Source organism: Sturnira hondurensis, unplaced genomic scaffold, assembly GCF_014824575.4.
Source record: "Sturnira hondurensis isolate 20B ecotype Veracruz unplaced genomic scaffold, ASM1482457v3 Scaffold0008640, whole genome shotgun sequence".
In the NCBI taxonomy this organism is placed as follows: Eukaryota; Metazoa; Chordata; class Mammalia; order Chiroptera; family Phyllostomidae; genus Sturnira; species Sturnira hondurensis.
In genome coordinates, this window is record NW_028081271.1 from 6,409,886 (window position 1) to 6,431,431 (window position 21,546).

A 21,546-nucleotide genomic window follows, 5' to 3' on the forward strand; every position below is an offset into this window, starting at 1 on the left:
AACCAGAATACAGAACACGAGTGATTAAACAACACAGCGAGAGAGCAAATGGAGAGCAACAGAAAAGATTATGTTTGTGAGTTAACTTGAAAGGGAGGCACTGGGACCAGGGCCCTAAATTCATGACTGGCCAAGGGCAATTAGACCATAAAGGTGAATTAATAGAATGGGAGGCAGCAGGCGAGGTGAAGAACAGAAAAGGGAAAGGATGTGTTGCAGATGGAGGAGGTCAAGGGGCTGGTCTTTCATTCACTTAGCAAGTCCCCCATTCACTGAACAGGTGCTTATCTAGGATGAACTTTGGGGAAGGTGGTGGGAGAGGTGAAATCAAGGCAGCAGAAAGGAAGAAGCCTAAAGGGATACGCTGGCCTCGGTCAAGAATTGCAAACCCTTTAGGTTGGGAAGGTGACTGTCGTATCATCTGATTAGCCCATTTAGCTGCATTATTTACAATAACCAAGGGATGCAAGCAACCCAAGCACCCATTAATAGATGATTGGGTAAAGAAGGCATGGCACTTGTATACAAGAAAATATAACTTGGCCATAAAAATGAAATCTTACCCCTTGCGACAGCATGGATGGACCTAGAGGATATTATGCTAACTGAGATAAGTCAGACAGAGAAAAACAAATACCATAGGATTTCTCTTGTATGTGGAATCAAAGAATAAAACGAACAAACAAAAGAGGAAGAGGTTCATAGATAGAGAGAACAGACGGACCATTGCCAGAGGGAAGGCTGGTTGGGGACTGGTGAGAAAAATGAAGGGACTAAGAAGCATAAATTGGTAATTTCAAAATAGTCATGGAAATGTAAACTACAGCATAGGGAATATAGTCAATCATATAGTAATAACTATGGACGGTGCCTGATGGGTACAAGACTTACTGCGGGGATCACTCTGTAAATTATGTAATTGTCTCACTACTATGCTGTACACCTGAAACTAATAGAAAATAATATTGAATGTCAACCATAATGGAAAAATGAAAAGAATAGTCACCTAATTTTAAAATGAGATATTGCATGTCTGGCATTCAGAATTTCAGGACGGAAATGCAAAAAAAAAAGCTTGGTGTCTGTGTTCCATCTAGTGTTGAGTCTGGGAATGACATGGCCCTCATCCACAGGCCCAAGGAGCTGCAGTGTTAAAGCCCTGAAGCTCCACAGTGGAACCGTCCCACAGGGAAGTGTCACCAGTCCTCACCCACCTCTTCCTGGACCTTCTAGCTGATTTTTCTCATACTTTAAGGATAACATCGTTGGTAAATTCAAATCAACACGAGAAGGGGGAAAGTTGATTTCTTTAATGTCCCAGGGTTCATCTGAGAGAGAATTGGAGGGATCTGGCTGGAGACACACTCTTTAAAAAGGTTTTATTGATTTATTTTAAAGAGAGAGGAAGGTGGGAAGAAAGAGAGAGAGAGAAATCCATTTGTGAGACAAACATCGAGGAGCTGTCTCTTGCTCACGTCCCCACTGGGACCTGGCCGGCAACCCAGGCGTGTGTCCTGACCAGAGATTGCACTGGTGACCTTTGGCTTTGCCAGACCGCACCGATCAACTGCACCACGCTGGTCAGGGCTGGAGACACATGTGCACAGCCAAAAGCCGAAGGTGCAGCAAGAGATGCGCTACAGTGGCCACTTTCCTGGAATATTCTTACTGACACGAAGGTGCCTCACCTGTCGAGCATTAAGCCGACAGGATTTCGGAAGGTGCTTTCTGGAAGGGCCTCCGTGGGACACCTGGGCAAAGGGCCACAGAGGAAGGGTCGCTGGCTTACCTCCAGAGCTCCAGGAAACTGGAGGACCAGCTGCGGGCCCTGCCTAAACCAGCGGAGAGAGAAAGAAGAGGAATCATCCCATTTCTTTTAAATGGGGAAAATTTCTGAACAGACATTTCAAGAAAAACAGAACACACCTATAGTCACATGGGGAAGTGGTCATAGACATTAGTCATCAGGGAAACGCAAATTAAAACCACAATGACAGACCATTGCACAACCAACCAAAACAGCTAAAATTATACAGACAGACAATACAAGTCTGAGCAAAGCTGCAGGGCATTGGGGCTCCTACATTTCTGGTGGGGGGAGTGATGTAGTTTGAGCCTGGCTTTTCCTTATAAAACCAAAGATATGTTTACCAGCAAATCCAACCCTATATATTTACTTAAGAAAAATGAAAACCTGTGTCACAAAAAGACATACCCTGAGAATTTTCATAACAGCTTCACTCACAATAGGCAAACCTAGAAATAACACAGATGACCATCCACAGAAAAATGGATAAACTATAGAATTCATGCAAAGGAATACCACTCAACATTTAAAAAGACCCTCTAAATATACGCAATTACATGAATGAATCTCGTAAACATCATGGTAAGTGAAAGAAACCACATAATGCATGATTCCACCTACTTGAAATTCTAGAAACAGGATAAAACTTGTCTACGGTGAAAAGAAATCAGAATAGCAGTTGCTTCTGAGATGCGAAATGAAAGGCAGAAATCAAACAGAAATGAGCAAGAGGGAACTTTCTGGGGTCAAAGTGATGATGTTCTACATCTCGATAGTGGTTTGCATTTATTCACAACGACTGGCTGATAAACTTAATATTTGTCCATTTCACTGTGTGTAAACATCTCAAAAAAAGTCTACGAATGTCGAACTCTAGGTAATGATATGCCTTCTGAAGACTTTAGGGGTGAAGGTTACGAATGTCTGAAACATACTTTGAAATGCACCAAAACTCAGATAGGTTAACAGAGGGATGGGTAGATGGATAGGTAGGTGATAACGTGAGTACACTAAAATGTTAGTTGTAGAAGCTAAGAAGTGGGGTTTGGGGTGTTCACAGCTCAATTTTCTCAACCTTTCTGTCCGAGTAGAACACCAGTCAATAGAGAGCATGTTGGTGACCACTCCGACGGACAGCTGATTTGTCCGTGAGTGAGTGTGCAGTTTAGAATGTCGTTGAAGGACCACACTGCCGGCTAAGAGAGAGATGATCTTTTCAGAAAAACATTGTGAAGATGATTATTAAATGCACCTGAGGAGCAGTTTACTTTCCACAAGGTTTCAACAAAAAGCCCCCCTTGACGACATAAACACCAGCACAGGTCTGTTTCACACACGGTGAGGGCGTGGCTGCACTGTTGGAGCGTTGCCAGCTGCACTCTCTCTCTCTCTCTCTTAACCTGCAGCGAGTATTGCTTCTAGAGCAACCAGAGTTAAGGGCCACACTAGCTCCTGTGTTGAGAATCATGCCTAGTCCTACTGGTTATCTGACACTCATTCTTCAGTGTATTTTTTAGGGAGGGTTCCCGTGAACAGTATCTTCTCAATTCTTTCGAGTTGATGATGGTTTGTGCCTTTTATATTTGATCCCTTTGATGGCTAAAAAGCTTTCACTCACAGTTTTTTTCTTCAAATATTTTCAAGATTCCACCCAACAGAAGATAGAATTTTCCATCTCTCAGATTGTCAGAGGGTAAGTATCCTCGAGGCTATGTGATAACCAGACTCTCTCAAGAGCCATTTGTGGGGAATATAATGTGGTCGCTAGTACAGTATTTTGGATGAAGATCGAACGATAGCTATGTTATAACAATGTTAAAAGCATACCCTTACTTTCAAGACATGCATTTTAAAGTCTCTTAATACCTTCACAAAAGTCTTTGTTGGTGATTCTCCTGAATCGAGCTCCCCTTTTGATGGGCCTTGGACCACACAGGCAGCTGGCTGTAACAGTATCTGAGCACACAGGTGGTATTTTACAGATATACTCAGGCTCTGTTCTCCTGGGCTGTGCCTGTGCCTACTCCTTGGGAAACACGCTGTTCATCTGATGCAATTCCTTTCACCTGAGTATGAGCTGTTGCATACAATTTTCTTGGAGTGTTCAAAACTCAGGGGTCCTGCCTGTCTAATTTTCTTACAAGAATTACTTGGCTTCTCTTAGTGAACACCATAGCAATAATTTATTGAGTACATTCTAAATGCCAACCATTTATATATTTTTAAAAAAGATTTTATGTATTTATTTTTAGAGAGAGGGATATAGAGGGAGAAAGGGAGGGAGAGAAACATCGTTGATGGGACCCGCAACCCAGGCAGGTGCCCTGACCGGGAATCAAACCGGCGACCTTTTGCTTTGTAGAACGACACTCAACCAACGAGTCACACTGGTCAGGGCCAAACATTTATTTTCATGGCCCCTACACCTCACAGCAATTCTGTCCATTGGTTACATTGTCTCCAGTGGACAGAGGAGGAAATTTATGCTTGGGGATGAGCCTGAGGTGGAAGCTTACGAGCCTCTCAAGTCTCTTCTAAGAATGGCCCCAGCCTGGGGCATGTAGCTTTCTCAGTGCCTCTGTGTATGCGGCTGGCTATGAGGGTCTCAGTGTCTGGAAGAGTCTCATTCCAGCTTCCCCGCAGGGCCTTAGAGGGTCTGCCATGTGTCTTCGATTGTGAGCTCTTCTTGACCCAGGTGTCTGTGCGTGTGTGATCTTCTTGAAGCTTTCACGCGCAGTGGCTGCTGCTTCTCCCTTAGCCTGAGCTTCACGTTCAATGGGACAGAGGCCAATTTTTTATGGAGCCCCCAGATAGGTTAGCATGTAACCAATAAGGTTTACTTTGCAACTTTCCCTTCAAGGGCGGCGCCCAGGGATGCGGCTGCTGAGCGCAGGAAGGGGGCGGGGCAACGGTATCTAACAAAGCAGTGAAATTTCCTATCTTTGTTTTAAAGGTTAACTTTTTCTCCCTGAGTGTTCACTTGGTTACTGTAGGTGTTTGGATCGTTTCCAGAGCTACTGGTAGGGCTAGTTAGGCCAGTTTCTCGTTTTCTGAAGTTTCCATGGAACCAGGCCTTGAACCTTCCTAGCCTGCCATTTTCCTGATATCAAGCCCTTGAGATACTTTTGTGTAATTAAAGTAATCACTTAAAAAATCAAATGCAGACAACGTATTAGGTAAAAAATATGCAATAAATTTAAGTCAAAGCTAATTTCCACACTGTTCCAAAAAGCTCTGATATATGTAAACTCTGTATTGGAGTTCTTAAGTTTGTTGGGTTTGTGAGTTTTATCGCCAACCCTTTTCTCAGTAAAACTTCCTCCTCCCCACATTCCTTCCACTTTTACTTCTCACTTTTTAAAGACTGGTTCTCATATTCTTTATTACAAATCGTTCCATTATACAGATTAAGCTTCCTCTAAGATGGCAAGAAGTGTGGTCAGACTGAGTACCCTAGTGGACCATTTTACATTTCCTTTCAAGCCAACCTTTTTATAACAGAGAACAAAGTGCTGTGAGGGGTTTTGAAACTCAGAGAAAATTAGATTTAAAAAAAACGGCAGCAATCTAGCCCTGGGCGTCAGCTGTCTGTCTGCCTCTCCCTGGAACACAACGGCTGGGATGTCTCCTCTGTGCCCCAGGCAGTGGGCATTAGCTGTCACTAGGAGGCAGCTGTCTCTCCGGGGAGTGGTGGGCTGTACCTGCAGTTCCTGAAACAATAGCTTTAACATATGCTTTACCTACTCCGCTCGTTAACTATTTACCTTAAACTAAAATCGTCCAGTTCTTTGTTTTTAAGATTTTATTTTATTTCTCTTTAGAGGGGAAGGGAAGGAGACAGGAAGAGAGAAACATGACTGTATGGTTGCCTCTCTTGCGTCCCCTGCTGGGAACTGGCCTGCAATCCAGGCACGTGCCCTGACTGGGAATCGAACAGTGATCCTTTGGTTCACAGGCTCATGCTCGATCCACTGAGCTACACTAGCCAGGGCTAAAATCGTCCAGTTCTTAAGTTCCCTATCAAAATCAATGACCCAACCCTTCCATCCTGGGCCTTCTTTTTGATTTCCCCTGTTGACTCAGAATTTGCAGTATGAAGTGGAGATCAGTCTTCACGAGCATTAATTCTCACCCATGACCAGTTCAATATTGTTACGGTAACCCATCACAGGTAGGCCCTGCTTTTCAAAGGTTTGCATTAAGCTACTTTGCTTTTATGAATGACCTATATGACTACCTGTTTCCTTGAGGTGCAAGAAATCTGAAGAGGATTTTTGCTGTTATGAAAAAACGGTGAAGAGCAAAAATAGCCTTCAGCTTTTGTCTTGCAGAAGCCTTTATAGAGGCAGCGTTCACCCCAAGCACCAAAAGTGGCCACCCAGTGGCTTCCCCAGCACCACACTTCGCAGCTCAGCCTCAAGCCACCAGAGCTCAGGGGTGTGTTGGTGAGCCTCTGGGCTTTACGTAAATTTGTTTTGTGCTCCCACTAGACAGATGTGTTGTCCTCTGGTATCAGAAAAGTCAAGGACAGTCTGCAAGGGCATCACACTCAGCATAAAGCTGCAGGTACAGGTAATTAAGCAATTCAAACATGGAGAAGAGAATCAAGGCATTGTATGTATTTTGAACTTGTGTATGCCCACAGAGAAAAAAGTCTTGAAAGCTGCTGAAGTTGCTATTGGTCCTGCTAAAGAACAAAGTGGTCTCTTTTATTGGGCATTCAGAAATGGATAAAATGATGAATTATTGATTTGAGTGGGTTGATGGGTATACAAAACCTGATGTTCCATTAAGTTATCTGATGTGAGTACTTCAGGAGAAGTCAAATTTTTTAAGAAGTAAAACTATACTGTAAATACATTATTTCCACTTTATACAGGTTTGTATATTTTTATATTATTCCTACTTTTATTGTATTAGTGTTATTTTAGATTTTAAGTATTATTTAGTAGCTTATGCTTTGGGTCTAGGAATGCTCAAAAATTCATCCATATTAAGTTAACGATAATAATTTTTTCCTTTCATGCTATTTTGGCTCATGAAAGTTTCAAGGGACCATTCTACTTTCCGAAGGTATAGGAGAAACCTGTACCTACTTTGATACTTTGAACTTCCTCATGTTAAGTGTGATTATTTGATAATCTTGTCTGACATTTCTGATTGCATTTCGTGGGTACCCGGTGGACATCAGAAGGCTCATAAAGAGCCTTCAGCCCTGTTATGAGAATGTAAATATTCACACTCACCCACTTCACAGACTGACTTAGAAAGTTATCACCACTTTTCCAATACCTTGCAAAATTACTTAAAAAAGAAATAAAATTTTAGGTTAAACCAGAAGTTCTGTGTCTTAAATGCTGGCTTCTTTTTCAGAGGGGAAGTTCAAGTTCAATCCTGCTCTGTAGATGTGAGTGAGAGTGATAGAAAAGGCATAGGGGTACTTCCTCTTTCATTCATGTTCTTGCTGAGTTTGTGGTTTGGTCGAACTTAATCTAAACCCCCCGCAGCTTTATGAGCAGAAATGGAAAGGCCACGGGTGAGAGGCATGGCACCTTTCCTTTAGGGAGAGAGTTCAAAGAGAAAAAAGGAATACCTTCTAGAATTTCAGATGCTACGGAGCAAGACAATGTCCTTTCTGAAGGGTGTCTGGGAAGGGAAACCCGTGAGCACAGTGCAAAAGGACTGTTCAGATACATCTAATGCTCTGCGGTAAAGCTAACTACTTATCTGGGCCCATAATACATTCAGCACATTATAAACCCACATGAAGTGTTACTAACAAAAAGATATAGTCTCACTTTGGCTTCCTACTAACCCCGGGAGGGTTGGTTGATCTGATTTCTTTGTTCCTGCTAGTAAAGGTTAGCTCAAAAATTCTTCAGACTCACTCGAACTCAAACCTATGCACAATATTGACCCTTTTAAATACCCAACAGCTAAGTCGGAGGCTCTGGAGTGGGCATTTTACACCCCGACAAATTTATTTCTTGCTCTTAATTCTGCAACTGAGTCAAGCGAGTGGCAAGTTTCGACTGTCCCAGGCTATTTTAGTGCCTGCTTGTGTGATGCATTATGGGGTGTGTCCTTAGGCAAATGTGTCCCCTCACTAGGTTTCATTTTCCTCGTTTCACAGACGAGGGAGTTGGGTGAGGTGGCCTCTGCAGTCCCAACCGCTATATCCACAGTCACAATATTGTATCATGCCCACAGTGGAAAATAGGTTCATTTCTTGACGAGCACATTCCTTTCACTAGTTGCAGTCAGTAAAGCGAAATGAATCCTAAACAGCAAACCCCAGCTTTCTCGGGAGTGCATCTCTGTGCTCCCTAGCAGGTTCCGACAGTGCAGAGTGTGTCCGGTGTACTCTCGGCTTTGCCAGCACCAGCTCCTTCTCAGCTGGGAAACTCGGTCTCTTCTCTGCTCAGGGGGTTGGTGTCTGCATTGGCTTCTCCGACAGTGTTTCCAAGAAGAGAAAGTGAGATCCGAGACATGGAAGTCACTAGCTTTGATCAGGGACTGGGGCTTTTTCTGACCCCCTGACCACACAGGGCTCCATTCTGACAGTCTTGCATCAGCCTCTGGTTAATGAGAGAGAAACTCGCTCTCCGTTAGGGATTCATTAACTTCTGGGTCCGGGCTCTGCCCACACCAAGGGCTGGAGTCCCACTCTTGGAACTTTCTCCGTTGCTAAATCTCTGACCCTTTTGATGAAACCCAGGGGACGGTCCCTGAAGAAGAAAAAAGGAAGACGTGTTTAGTAAGCTATTTAAAATGCCTCTTCCAGAGATTTTGTTTCCTTCGCCCTTCTTAGAATGCACCAACCATAAAAGGCTTTTAAAAAAAACACAAAAAACAACTGTTCACTTTCACTTCCGGGATTGCAGCACACTTGCCACACTCCCCCGGTGAACTCGATGGGAACCAGGGAAGCTACCCTCCAGAGTGAGCGAAGGTACATATTTTAGATATGTATTTTACATTCCTTGGGACTGGATGGAGGGCAGGTTGGTTTTAGCATTCCTGGGTCTTTCTTTACTCTGGTGCTTGAAATCTAGCCAGAAAAGGCAGCCAGTGGGAAGAAGTGTATCACAACTCAGAGCACAAATAAGAGCAACAATTTCTAATTAACATGATAAAACATTGTATAGAGGAATTAAATTTTTTTTGTTTCCTTTGTAGAGTTCTGTAAGGAGACAAGTATATTAGGGTAGGGTAGCTATGGAAATCATTGTGCAACAACCTTAAAAAAAAGTCACAACTTTGTCTTCAAGATACTAAGTCCTGTGAACTTAAAGGCACTTCTCTCCTTTTCTCGGTTGGGAAGGAGACAGGAGCAGGCACTTTAAGACACTTTAACACTCAGCCGTTTCTAGGAGTAAGAAAATGGCTTTCTTTGACCTGATAAAGGGAAAGGAAGAAGGTGAGAAGTGGGAAAAGGTTCAGATGTGTGAGAGGATCGGAAATTAGCCCGGGGCAGGTGTGGGTTAAGCTGGAGGGAAATGGAGTCAGCCTTGGCTAACACTTCTTTTAGGAAGGTGCCTCCCAACTTTACTGTGCAATTTCATGTTGGCTCGTGTCTGCATACAGTGTGTCAGTATAAATTTAGGGGGAAACATGTAAAGTTTACAAAGTAAATTGTCCAGGCCAATCAGTAACTGGTGGTAAGTCTAAGCAGCCTGGCCCCAGACCCTCCGTCCTCACTGCGGTGCATGTCGGCGTTGGCTTGGACAGAGAAATGTAACCCTCTGCACCCTGAAAGACTTTCCAAATCTCAGCAAGACCTGCTGAGTCCGCTTTTCATTTATTCTTAGCCGTCTGTGTTTTTACCACGTTTCATCCAGCAGCAACTTATTCTTTACTGTCATTTCATCCTTGAACTGTATTTTGTTTGTTTTACTGAGGCACATCCTAAAATAACTTTTTCATACAGGTTATATAGTTACAGGTTTACTGAATCTTTGCATATCTCAAAACCCTTCCCCTCCTTACCTTCAATTGCTCCTCTGGAAATGAGATTTTAAGTTCAAAATAATTACTCCTGAACATTTTGAAAGCTTATTATGACTGTTTTCTAGTGGCTGATGAAAAGTTTTGTATCAGTCAGGCTCTTTCCTTTGGAAGGAATTGATCATATATTTTCTGAGAAGGTTTTAGGGTTTGTGCGTGTGTGTGTGTGTGTGTGTATGTGTGAATCGTCACAGTTCTTCCCTTTCATCAGTTTCTCTCTGTGTGTTTCTCCTTCTTGCTTCTCCTACCCAGCCCTTGATGAGTCTGTTTCCATCTGATGGAGTGTACCATCGATCTGGGGGGGGTCTTCCAGTCCGGCAGGGACAGACTTTGTAAATGGATCTGTTCCTCTCAGTATAGTGGCCCCTTAGCAGCCACAGGTCCTGCGGCTGTGGAGTCGGGCAGCCAAAAGTGTTAGGAAAAAAATGTTACGTTGCTGCTGACCTGTGTGCAGTGTAGTTGGCTTGTGATGGTTGCGTCTGTACTGAACACGGACAGACTTTCTTGTCTTGCCCTTATTTCCTAAACAATGTAGCATCCCGACTGTTTACATTGTTTTAGGTATTATCAGCAACCTCGAGGTATACGAGAGGATTTGCATATGCAAATCCTACACCACTTTAGATAAGAGACTTGAGCATCCCTGGGTTTGGGTATCGTGAGGGTCCCTGGACCACCTGAGAATACTGAGGAACAACTGTGGTTCTCTATCTATCTATAACCCTTCCAGAAAAGGTAAAAGTCACCTAGATGGGGAGAAGAACATATTGCAGGAATTGTGCCTGGAGTTTGTAAATAGAGGTAGGGCCCAGATTGGCCCCGGGAGGAGAGGTTTGGGAGAATCTTAGAGAGCAGGAGGTGGGGAACTGGTTCCTAATTTCCAGAGTGCATGGTTCCCAGCCCCATATTCTCTACCCATCTGAGCACTTTGGTAAAAGGCATCCTAACTGGCTGGGGCTGTGCTGTTTCTCGTAGTCTGTGTATATAAAATTGTGTGTGGCTTTAGAAATGCTTAGAAGCCTTATTTCACAGAGCGAATATAATCCCAGCGATAAGAGGTTTAAAGTAACCTATAGTAAAAAAAAAATGAGGGCAGTGGCTATCTCTTGCGGGGGATGGGGATTGGAATTAACTGTCAAAGGGCAGGAAACTCTTTAAGGTTTGGGTTACACAGGTGCATGCACCTATCAGAACCCAGGTAACATATGGTCATATTAGTGCATTTCGTCGTATGCAAATTTTACATCAAAAGAAAAACTCTGTTAAGAAATATTGAACTGAAGGTGTCAATGCACACACTCTTTACAGAAAAGGGCTCCTCAAGTCACCCATGTAAAATATCAGTCATGATGATGTTTAACTAGTAACAATTATAAAATTTTACATAAAAATCAAAGCAGCTTATACAATGTTCCCTAAGCAATTTTTTATACAGTATGTGAAAGATCCTTATTAAAACATTTAAAGGCCTTGGATTTTGTGCAGGGCATATCAACAACCAAGTAGTAGGGTAAAATGACCCATGGACGCCTCGTAACCCAAGACTTTCTTCTCATTCTTTAACATAAAATTGGGAAACAGAGAACTTTTAAAGGAATCAAGACTCCTTACCTGAATCTCAGCTGTACTTGTTCAGCGAGGAGGTTGCTGCTTCCCAGCCTGCGAAGACAGCCCAGGTCTGCGCCGAAGCTCCGCTTAACCAAGGTCAAGTTCCCAAGGAGCTTCTTGGCCCTCTCTCACCACCCGTGAGTTTCCCTGAATTTCAATGATATTATGTGCTTGGCTCCCTCTACTATTTCCTTCTTGTTTCATGGCCGAGACTGTCATGTGAGAGAATTCATTTGCATAGATTTTTCTTTGTAAAGTAAAAAATGGACAAAATAAGAAATAGTTGTAATGACCATTTTACCAATCATGGTCATTACATGATTAATATACTGATCATATACTGATTAATATTAATAATAATAATAATAATAATACAATTAAATACCACTGTATTCCAGGTATGTGGAGACTTACCTCTTTTAATCTTCACAACAACCCATGGAGGGGCTACCCCAGTGATCTACTTACAGAATAAAGACACTAAGGCCCGAGAAGTGGATTAACCTGCTAGGATCCGAGACCAGAACTCAGAGTTTGCATTCCAGGGTTTGTTCTTTTAGTGAGCATGTTTCTCTAAGTCTTACTGATGTTGCGTGCATGTTCATTTACATAATCATAAAATAGCAAATGATATTTGTTGTTGACTTCAGATTTTATGAATGGATCTAGACCAAGTATATCTGACTTATCATAGTCTTAGGATAAATGCTAAGATCTTATATCTTGACAATGTCACACCATGTAGCCAACCCTTTTAGGAAATAAAAAGGAAGGGAGAACTGTGTAGAGAAGACCTCTTAGAGTGCACAATTCATGTACCACAAGGTGAGGCTCAAGAGATTTTTTTTCTGAAGTGGATTTATCAATAAATAAAGTTTTAAGTATAGTCTTTAAACTTATCATTGTAACAATAGATTAAATTACATTTAAAATAATTATCCAAAAATTGTGAAGAAATTGATGGAATAGTGTAATTAAGTTCCTTATCTTTACAGTGGCAAGAAAATACTTAAAATCTGTAAATGAAGAAATAGTAGCACAAGCATATTGTTTAGGTTTGTGAAGGTGACCAGGAGAACTGAAAACAAGAACTGTCAAGAGGCCACCTTAGACCATTGCCACGTGGAGGGGAGGGAGCATGAAGGGGGCGTGTCTACGTTCGTGTTGTACTTTCTGTGCCATTTGAATTATTTCCATATGATGTTCTGCTTGTATAGCATCAAGAGTTGTAGTAAACAAATCATGCATAATCACACTTGGCTGTGTATTTTGTGAAGAATGTACCAATGCATGTGAAAATGCGTATTATTAATGTCGCTTACTGTGTTCTCATGTTTCTTTTATAGGACAGAATCATGAGCCAGAGTCTGCTGCATCCTGTCTCCTGCTTTTGGGGACTGTTGCCCGTCTGGATGCTGTGTGCATCTTCCGCCCACAGATGCACTGTTCGGCGTGAGGTAGCCGACTGCAGCCACCTGAAGCTGACTCAAATACCCAATGACCTGCCGGCGAACGTAACCGTGTTGAATCTAACCCATAATCAGCTCAAAAAATTACCACCTGCCAATTTTACCAGATACAGCCGACTTACTGTCTTGGATGCAGGATTTAACTCCATCTCCAAACTGGAGCCAGAACTGTGCCAGAACCTCCCCTTGTTGGAAGTTTTGAACATCCAGCACAATGAGCTCTCTCAACTTTCTGATAAAACCTTTATCTTCTGCCTGAATTTGGCTGAACTCCTTCTTAGGTCCAACTCAATCCAGAGAATTCAAAATAATCCCTTTAGAAACCTGAAGGTAAGATAAACATGCATCTTCACGTAAGAAATGAAAACTATGCTCTCTAATACTAAGTTATCAAGTTACATATTTATCCTTAGATTTAATATCTAGATATCCAGATAAAGAATGAGAAATCTAGTCCACCCCAATGGGGGGGGGGAAGCAGTGAGGGGGGCCACACATAAATGTTGCCATTATAATTGAAAATGTTGTAAAAAGAGGAACTATCTTCTTAAATCAGGTTCAACCTTAATTTTAAATAACTCTGCCTCTCTGGCTTCCTCCCATTGGAAATAGGAGTTTTTTAGATACAAGAGGGAGAGATCAGAGTTGAAGTGGAACTTCCCACGAGGAACACAGCAAAATAAACTCTCAAAACTGCTGATTTAGTACCTGAAATACTGAAAAAAAATGTCGAATCCAAATTCTGATGTAAATAAGGTTAATATATTGATACATGATCAGGCATTCAACTAAAGGTTTCCTACTCATGATTTTTAAAAATCGTCTCACAATATTGCTTTTCCAATGACTACTTACAATTTTTCTGTACTTTGCTAGAATTTCAGTTCTGTGAAAAATGGGCAATGTGGAGCAGAAGCAGTTTTATAGTTGTTCGCATGGAAAATGGTACAATAATTAATCAATAACACAAGACTAGACTGTGTTTTGTGTACTCACAACTGCAAACCTACTTTTGCCCACTCTGTATTAATGTCTCTAAATTTGAGACCACAATGCTCTTCCTGAGCCAAAGCCATTTTCAACACCCTTTCTTTGTTTTGTTTTGTTTTGTTTCATGGATCTATAACAAACTGGCCATTAAACTGACATCGGATGCCAAGAAGAGTGTACATATTTAATTATGCTTAGGGATGGTTTGCCTAGAAGCCATTTGAAATTCTTTCCTGTGTCTTCTTAGATTCTGGTAGGAACAAAATGTCTCTGGACACAAAGACCTCAAAATCTGGTTGAAGTAATCCCTGGAAAAATGTTGTTTTTATTTTTAAAGCACAAATAAATGTCTTGTTCTCTTTAAAAGATGGAGTATTTTTGTACGACCAAAGACACTGAAATACGGAACAGGCTGACAGGGTCCAGAGGGGAGAGGGGAGAGAATCACAGGGGAAAAGGGGAAGGACTCACAGGAACAAGTATAAAGGACACATGGACAATCACTAAGGTGGGGGGAGGAAATGGGAGGGAGGTGGGGAGCACTGGGGGGGGCAGGGTTGGGAATATAAGACAGAAAACTGTACTTGAACAAGAATTAAATTAAAAAAAATTAAATTTAATTTTAAAAAAGAATTTTTCCTCCAGAATCATCACACCATCATTGTAGTCTTTCCGGTAATAAATAAATACAAAATAAACAACCTTAAAATGTATATTAAAAAGATGGAGTGTTTTGACCTAACAGATATAAATTTTTCCTTATCTTTTACTTGAGTTGAAAGCTTACACATTCAAAAAACAGCTTAAGGTGAAAAACATCCCACAACACTGAAAAAACCAACAATCAATATTCTCTCCTAGGCACGATGGAAGTTTACACAGGTGTTGATCTCTCTCAATATAAACTTCTTCTTAGGATTTCCTGGGTGACAAAGTTCTACCTGCAGTTGTTTTTTTACATGACTCTTATTTTAAAATTATTGTTCAGTGACAGTTGACCTCCCTTTCCCCCCATTACTTTCCCCTGCCCTACCCACCCCCCCCATTCAATCCTCCCCCACCCCACCCCACTGTCCTTGTCCATGGGTCCTTTATACAGGTTCCTCCACTTGACTCTTCCCTTTCTTTGCCCGGTTATGCCCCTCCCTGCCCCCTTCTGGTCACTGTCAGTTTGTTCTTTATTTCCATGTGTCTTTTGAAGAAAACATTTCTTTTTTCCTGTTGTTTAGTTTCAAGGCTAAGAAATGACACTATATGTTTGTATTCCTTACATCATAAGTAAATGTTTATCATAAATAAATATGTAAAAGCATGCTTATTTTGGCTATTCCTTATGAATAAATAAGCTTAAGTCCTTTTATTTTGGTATGAATAAAGTGATTCCTGATATAAGAAACTAAATCCTTGCAACAATAGTATTTTCAGTCACAGCAAAGATTTTTATTTACTCCTACTGTCAGTTTTCTCTAAAATAACTGTGAGGTGACATTTTGCTTTTGAGTTAGTTGTAAGAGTCACATGCACTCAGAAGGAATTGTTTTTGGTGGAAAGACTCTGACTTATGTACATATTTTTCCTCTCCCAGAATTTAATCAAATTAGACCTGTCTCATAATGGCGTCCCATCTACGAAATTAGGAACTGAGCTCCAGCTGCAAAGTCTCCAAGAGCTGCTGTTATCAAATAATAAAATTAATGTACTAACACGTGAAGACCTCGGTTTCCTCGGCAATTCTTCTTTGAAAAAATTGGAATTGTCGTCAAATCCAATCAAAGAGGTAAGAAGTGGGTAAAACCGTTTCGTGTTCTCCCTTCAAGTGTGGTCAGTCCTGAGCTGCGCCACGTGGATGGGAACCTAAAAAACGCTACAGAAAGAGGGGATGCCCGTTGTCCTGTTTTCCAAAATCCTTCACACTGACCACTTGGCCACAGATGTCATCTCACAAGAAAGGGCGTTTGGCAGCCATTTGGGAGCTGGGACTCTGCTGTCAGACAGACGTGGGTTAGAGCCCTGGTTCCATGGCAGACCTGTACCTTGACCTTGGGGACCTTACCCTCCCTGGGTCTTAGTTTCCTCACCTGTGAAGTAGAAATAATAGCATCTACCATGCAATGTCTCTGGAATAACTAACGTAGCATGATGTTTAAATACACGGGCTTGAGACTTGAGAAGTGCCTCTCTGTCAGGGGTGTATCTTTTATTAGATGTGCAATCAATCAGGCAAATTATCCAAGTTCTCTCTACTCCAGTCCCCCGATTTTAAAGTTAGTATAACAAGAAGAACTATTCTACAGGGTTGTGTGGCTAACAAAAGTATCACGGGGTCTGGTATGGAAGCATTCAATGAGCAGCTGACACTGGATGACCATGAAGCATGCCTGTAACAGAGCCCACCTTAACTCGCCCTCTCTTTGGATCCATGGTCTCTAATGTGTTAACTATTTTCACATGTGAATATGTCTGTATTTTGTTCTTTCTAGGCTGAGAATAAGAATATTAGAAGTCTTAAATTGCCCTGGCTGGTGTGGCTCAGTGACTCGAGCGCCAACCTGTGAAACAAAGGGTGTCTGGTTGGGTTCCTAGTTGGGGCACATGCCTGGGTTGTGGGCCAGGTCCCCAGTAGGGGGCGTGTGAGAGGCAACCACACATTGATGTTTCTCTCCCTTTCTTTCTCCTTCCTTTCCTCTCTCTAAAAATAAATTAAAATATTTTTAACATAAAATAAAAAACAAAAAAATTTTGAAAAAGAAATCTTAAGTCAGACTTTATAAAGCTGTACTAATTTTCAGACATAAAAATAGTGTACAAAGTTATTATGATAATAATTAAATATTTTATGCAAGCTACTCATGTTAATTGTTGAACAGCACTTTTTTCTGTTTAGAACACTTTATGTAGAAATCTTATAAAATATATAAATAATGACAGGGAAAATAAATCCATGGAAAACCCACAATCTGGAGACCACCAATGTTGGCATTTGAGTACGTTTATCTCCAACTTTCTTTCTAATAAAAATTATAAGCCCAGCAGTTTAAGTTCCTAGAATAATTAACTATGTATCAGGACCTATGACAAGCTATTTATTTATATTTTTGTACAGCCCTGTAACCAAGTCATCCCTATCATCATTTCACTCAAAAGTAAAGGTCTCATTTCAGGTCTCCCAGGTGACCAGCTGGTGACAGAGCTGCCTCCTGGCAGTGTGAGACTGGAGACCGTGTTGTATTGGTTGTGCTATGTCCTGTGTTTGAGGATGGCCGCATGCCCTGCCATGTGAAAGAAGCATATTGCAGACATCCTCCATGCCACTAAGAAGTACTGAAAAACTTAATTTTACTTACTGCAAAATAACCCTATCATATAAATGTATCATTATTAGTTTACTAATTTCCTGCAGGTCAACCCCCTTTACTTGCCAGAAAGCACGCTTTCTTTCACATTTCTGCCTCTCCTCCCATTAGCCCCCAAAGTCACGAATGACACGGTAGAAGTCAGAGTCTCTTTGCTCTCCTGGTGTTTTGCTACTGGGGACTGGCTACTTCTCTCTGGACTCCCTGTCTCTTGCCCTCTGCTCTCATGCCTTCGCCGTGTCCCAAAGCAACCAAAGCTTCTGGTGAGGAAGTGGGGCAGAGCGGAAGGAAGCTGGAAACCCTGTAATGAAATGAGTCAAGAGAACACTGTGGTGCAAAGACAAAGAGGGTGGCTGGAACTCAAGCGCTGTGGAAGGACATGTGGGCGTTTCTGTTTCAAAAATAAAATCCAGCCATTCTGTGCATGATGTTCACTGAGAGCAGTGGTCCCCAAGACAGAAAGAGGCTCTGCCCCAAGGGCGACTTGACGAGTAGTTGATCAAGGACAGCTACAGTCAGCGCGATGAAGGAAAAGTACTAAGAGCATCACCTAGACTGAGGGGTCAGGGAGAGCTCTGGAAGAAGTGATGTCCAAGTGGAGACAGGAATGCCCAGTAGAAGTTCGCCTGCAGCAGGGGGAGATGAGAGCTGGACAGGTGACAGGCACAGCGTAAGGGGGTGTGCATTCCAGGATGCAGAGGACACCCAGACGGGGTGGTGAGTGGGAAGGGGAGTTGAGGATCAGACTGTGTTTAAACTTTGCAAGGGCCATACCAGCTCGATTGTGTTTCACGTACTAACCTCTTTCTTTCCCCCTCCACCTCTAGTTCTCTCCAGGGTGTTTTCATGCAATTGGAAAATTATCTGGTCTCTCGCTGAACAATGTCCAGCTGGGTCCCGGGCTCACAGAGAAACTGTGTCTGGAACTAGCGAACACAAGCATTCAGAATCTGTTCTTGAGCAACACCCAGCTGTCCAGAACGAGCAATGTGACCTTCACTGGACTAAAGCAGACGAATCTCACCACGCTCGATCTGTCCCATAACAGCTTAAATACGATCAGCAATGATTCCTTTGCTTGGCTTCCACACCTAGAATATCTCTTTCTGGAATATAATAACATAGGGCACTTGACCTCTCAGTCCCTCTATGGGCTTTCCAATGTGAGATACCTGAACATGAGACGCTCTTTTACTAAACAAAGCAATTCCCTTGCTTTGCTTCCCAAGATCGATGATTTTTCCTTTCAGTGGCTAACGCGTTTGGAGTATCTTAACCTGGACGATAACAACTTTCCGGGCATAAAAAGCGATATGTTCACAGGACTCGTAAAGCTGAAATATTTAAGTCTGTCCAACTCCTTCACAAGTTTTCAAACTTTAACAAACGAAACCTTTGTCTCGCTTGCCCACTCTCCTTTACTTATGCTCAACCTAAGCAAAAATAAAATCTCAAAAGTGGAGGGCGGTGCTTTTTCTTGGTTGGGCCACCTGAAGGTGCTTGACCTCGGCCTTAATGAAATTGGGCAAGAACTCACAGGCGAGGAATGGAGAGGTCTAGACAATATTGTAGAAATCTATCTTTCCTACAACAAATACCTGCAACTGACGAGCAACTCATTCACCTCGGTTCCAAGCCTTCAACAGCTGATGCTCCGGAGGGTGGCCCTTAGAACTGCGGCCACTTCGCCTTTTCGCCCCCTTCATAACTTGACCATTCTTGATCTAAGCAACAACAACATAGCCAACATAAACGATGACCTTTTGGAGGGTCTGGAGAAACTGGAAATTCTGGATTTGCAACACAACAACTTAGCTAGGCTCTGGAAACATGCAAACCCCGGTGGCCCCGTGCTTTTCCTAAAGGGTCTTTCTCACCTCCATGTCCTTAATTTAGAGTCGAATGGCTTTGATGAGATCCCGGTAGATGTCTTCAAGGACTTATTTCAGTTAAAGAGCATCAGTTTGGGATTGAATAATTTAAACATACTCCCACCCTCCGTCTTTGATGATCAGGCATCGCTCAAGTCACTGAGCCTCCAGAAGAATCTCATCACATCAGTTGAGAAGAATGTTTTTGGGCCAGCTTTCAAGAACCTGAGTAATTTAGATATGAGCTTCAATCCGTTCGACTGCACGTGTGAGAGCATCGCCTGGTTTGTTACTTGGATCAATAGCACCCACACCGACATCTCTGAGCTATCGAGCCATTACCTCTGCAACACCCCACCTCAGTACCACGGTTTTCCCGTGATGCTTTTCGATGTATCGCCCTGCAAAGACAGTGCACCCTTTGAACTGTTTTTCATGATAAGTGCCAGCATCCTGTTGATTTTTGTCTCGGTGGCACTGCTCATCCATTTGGAGGGCTGGAGGCTCTCTTTTTATTGGAATGTTTTGGTGCATCGAGCTCTTGGTTTCAGAGAAACGGACAGGCAGCCCAAGCAGTTTGACTATGCAGCGTATATAGTTCATGCCTATGAAGATCGGGACTGGGTGTGGGACCACTTCTCCCCCATGGAGGAAAAAGATCAAACCCTCAGATTTTGTCTGGAAGAAAGGGACTTTCAGGCAGGCGTCCTTGAACTGGAAGCAATTGTCAGTAGCATCAAAAGGAGCAGAAAAACGATTTTTGTTATAACACAGAATCTATTGAAAGACCCATTATGCAAAAGGTAGGTGGATATTATGACATTTTAAGTATTTACTTGCTTAAATTTAGCTCTTAAATATTACCAGCATTATTACTCACAACTCAAAGAATTTTAAAAATAAAATTAAGAAAAAATATCACCTGATTTTTAGTGATGGATTAAAGTAAATTCTAAGGGGAATTTTACATTTCGGAGCTTTTGGCTCTCAAAGACTGTATATTGATACATAACTTACTTTTTTTTATTACTTAGATTCAAGGTGCACCAAGCAGTTCAGAAAGCTATTGAACAAAATCTGGACTCCATTATCTTGATCTTTCTTGAAGAGATTCCAGATTATAAACTGAACCACGCACTCTGCTTGCGAAGAGGAATGTTTAAATCTCATTGCATCTTGAACTGGCCAGTCCAGGTGGAACGAATAAATGCCTTTCACCATAAACTGCAAGTAGCGCTTGGATCCAGAAATTCAGTCCATTAAATGTATTTAAGGACTAAAGGAACGAAGGAGTAAATTTTGTAATTTAAAAAGTTCCATGGTAAATTTAAGTTTTATTTGCAAACAGCATAAATCTGTTCATTTATATTTTATAAGTGAGAGCATTAATACACCATGCTCTCACTTCTATGAAAATGTATCTCCTTTTGTCACCAATGGACTTGATTTGACCCACATTAATACACCATGATCTCACTTCTATGAAAATGTATCTCCTTTTGTCACCAATGGACTTGATTTGACCCGAAAAGAAACACAGGAATATCCTCTGCTCATGAATAGACATAATTGGTTACTGAGGCCAATGAAATCTTAAGAGAGTTTTGAAACATTTCTCATTTAAGTGAAGTAAGAGTTATGTGAACATTTGTAATAGTTATATTTGGATTTTTGGATGCACTCATAATAGAATAAAAAATAATCGTTTTCATTGGCACAATGCTATTTCAATTGGAAAAGAATGAAATACATCCCCATACTTTTAAAAGTTTAATTACAGTATTTTTCCCATGGAAATCTTGTTCTATGGTGGTGGTGCCGATTCCGGGATTGGTTTCCTTAAATTTTAAACACTATTTTAATGTACAGACTTAAGGGTAGAAAACATTCGCAAATCATTATGATTACTTAATAAAATAGTCTCAGAAGTACTTATATTTTGCTACTATTTGGAGTCTGGTATAGGAGGCGTTAGCAGAAACAATTCTGTGACTCGGAGGTACGGCAGAAAGACCCGCCTTCTGAGGGTTGAGTAGCAGGTAGGCACCGCGGAAACAAAATATTGTCCGCCCCGGCCCCGCTCGCAGACGCAGGAGGTGGCCTCCGCCAAATCCCTTGGTCCAGCTGGGATTCTTTGCCTCCTGTTCTTGAAAATGATGGCGATGAACAACATCTTAAACATTCTCATGTCATTAGTGAAGATGGCCATAAGTGTAATACCTTCACATAGAACATATTATTGTTCCAAAAAATAATATGCTGTGTTGTAAGTTAATCCTCGCCACTCTTTTTTGTTAAAGGGGAAAGAGTGTGCTTATTGAAAATAGACGTGCATAGCCTCTGAAAATCTGTCCAGTTCTGGTATGCAAATGAAGAGAGAGTTCAAATTACCATGTTGATTTCTAGACGTAAAGCACTCACTTGTGGAACTCGGTGAGCAT

At 41.8% G+C, this 21,546-nt stretch overlaps 1 protein-coding gene across 3 annotated transcripts; it reads left to right on the top strand.

Moving 5' to 3' along the window:
- Nucleotides 1-8,830: 8,830 nt before the first annotated feature.
- Nucleotides 8,831-21,341, top strand: TLR3 (toll like receptor 3). Of its 3 annotated transcripts, none has more exons than XM_037055216.1 (6): nt 11,396-11,559; nt 11,821-11,981; nt 12,769-13,221; nt 15,467-15,658; nt 18,062-19,908; nt 20,140-21,341. In XM_037055216.1, exons 3-6 carry the CDS (start codon nt 12,778-12,780, stop codon nt 20,366-20,368), a joined length of 2,712 nt encoding a protein of 903 aa, XP_036911111.1. In that variant the 5' UTR covers nt 11,396-11,559; nt 11,821-11,981; nt 12,769-12,777; the 3' UTR covers nt 20,369-21,341. The 3 variants fall into 3 exon arrangements, with proteins under 3 accessions (XP_036911109.1, XP_036911111.1, XP_036911110.1); XM_037055215.1 differs by having other exon boundaries at nt 11,821-11,968; XM_037055214.1 differs by lacking the exons at nt 11,396-11,559; nt 11,821-11,981 and adding an exon at nt 8,831-8,911.
- The last annotated feature ends 205 nt before the right edge of the window (nt 21,342-21,546 follow it).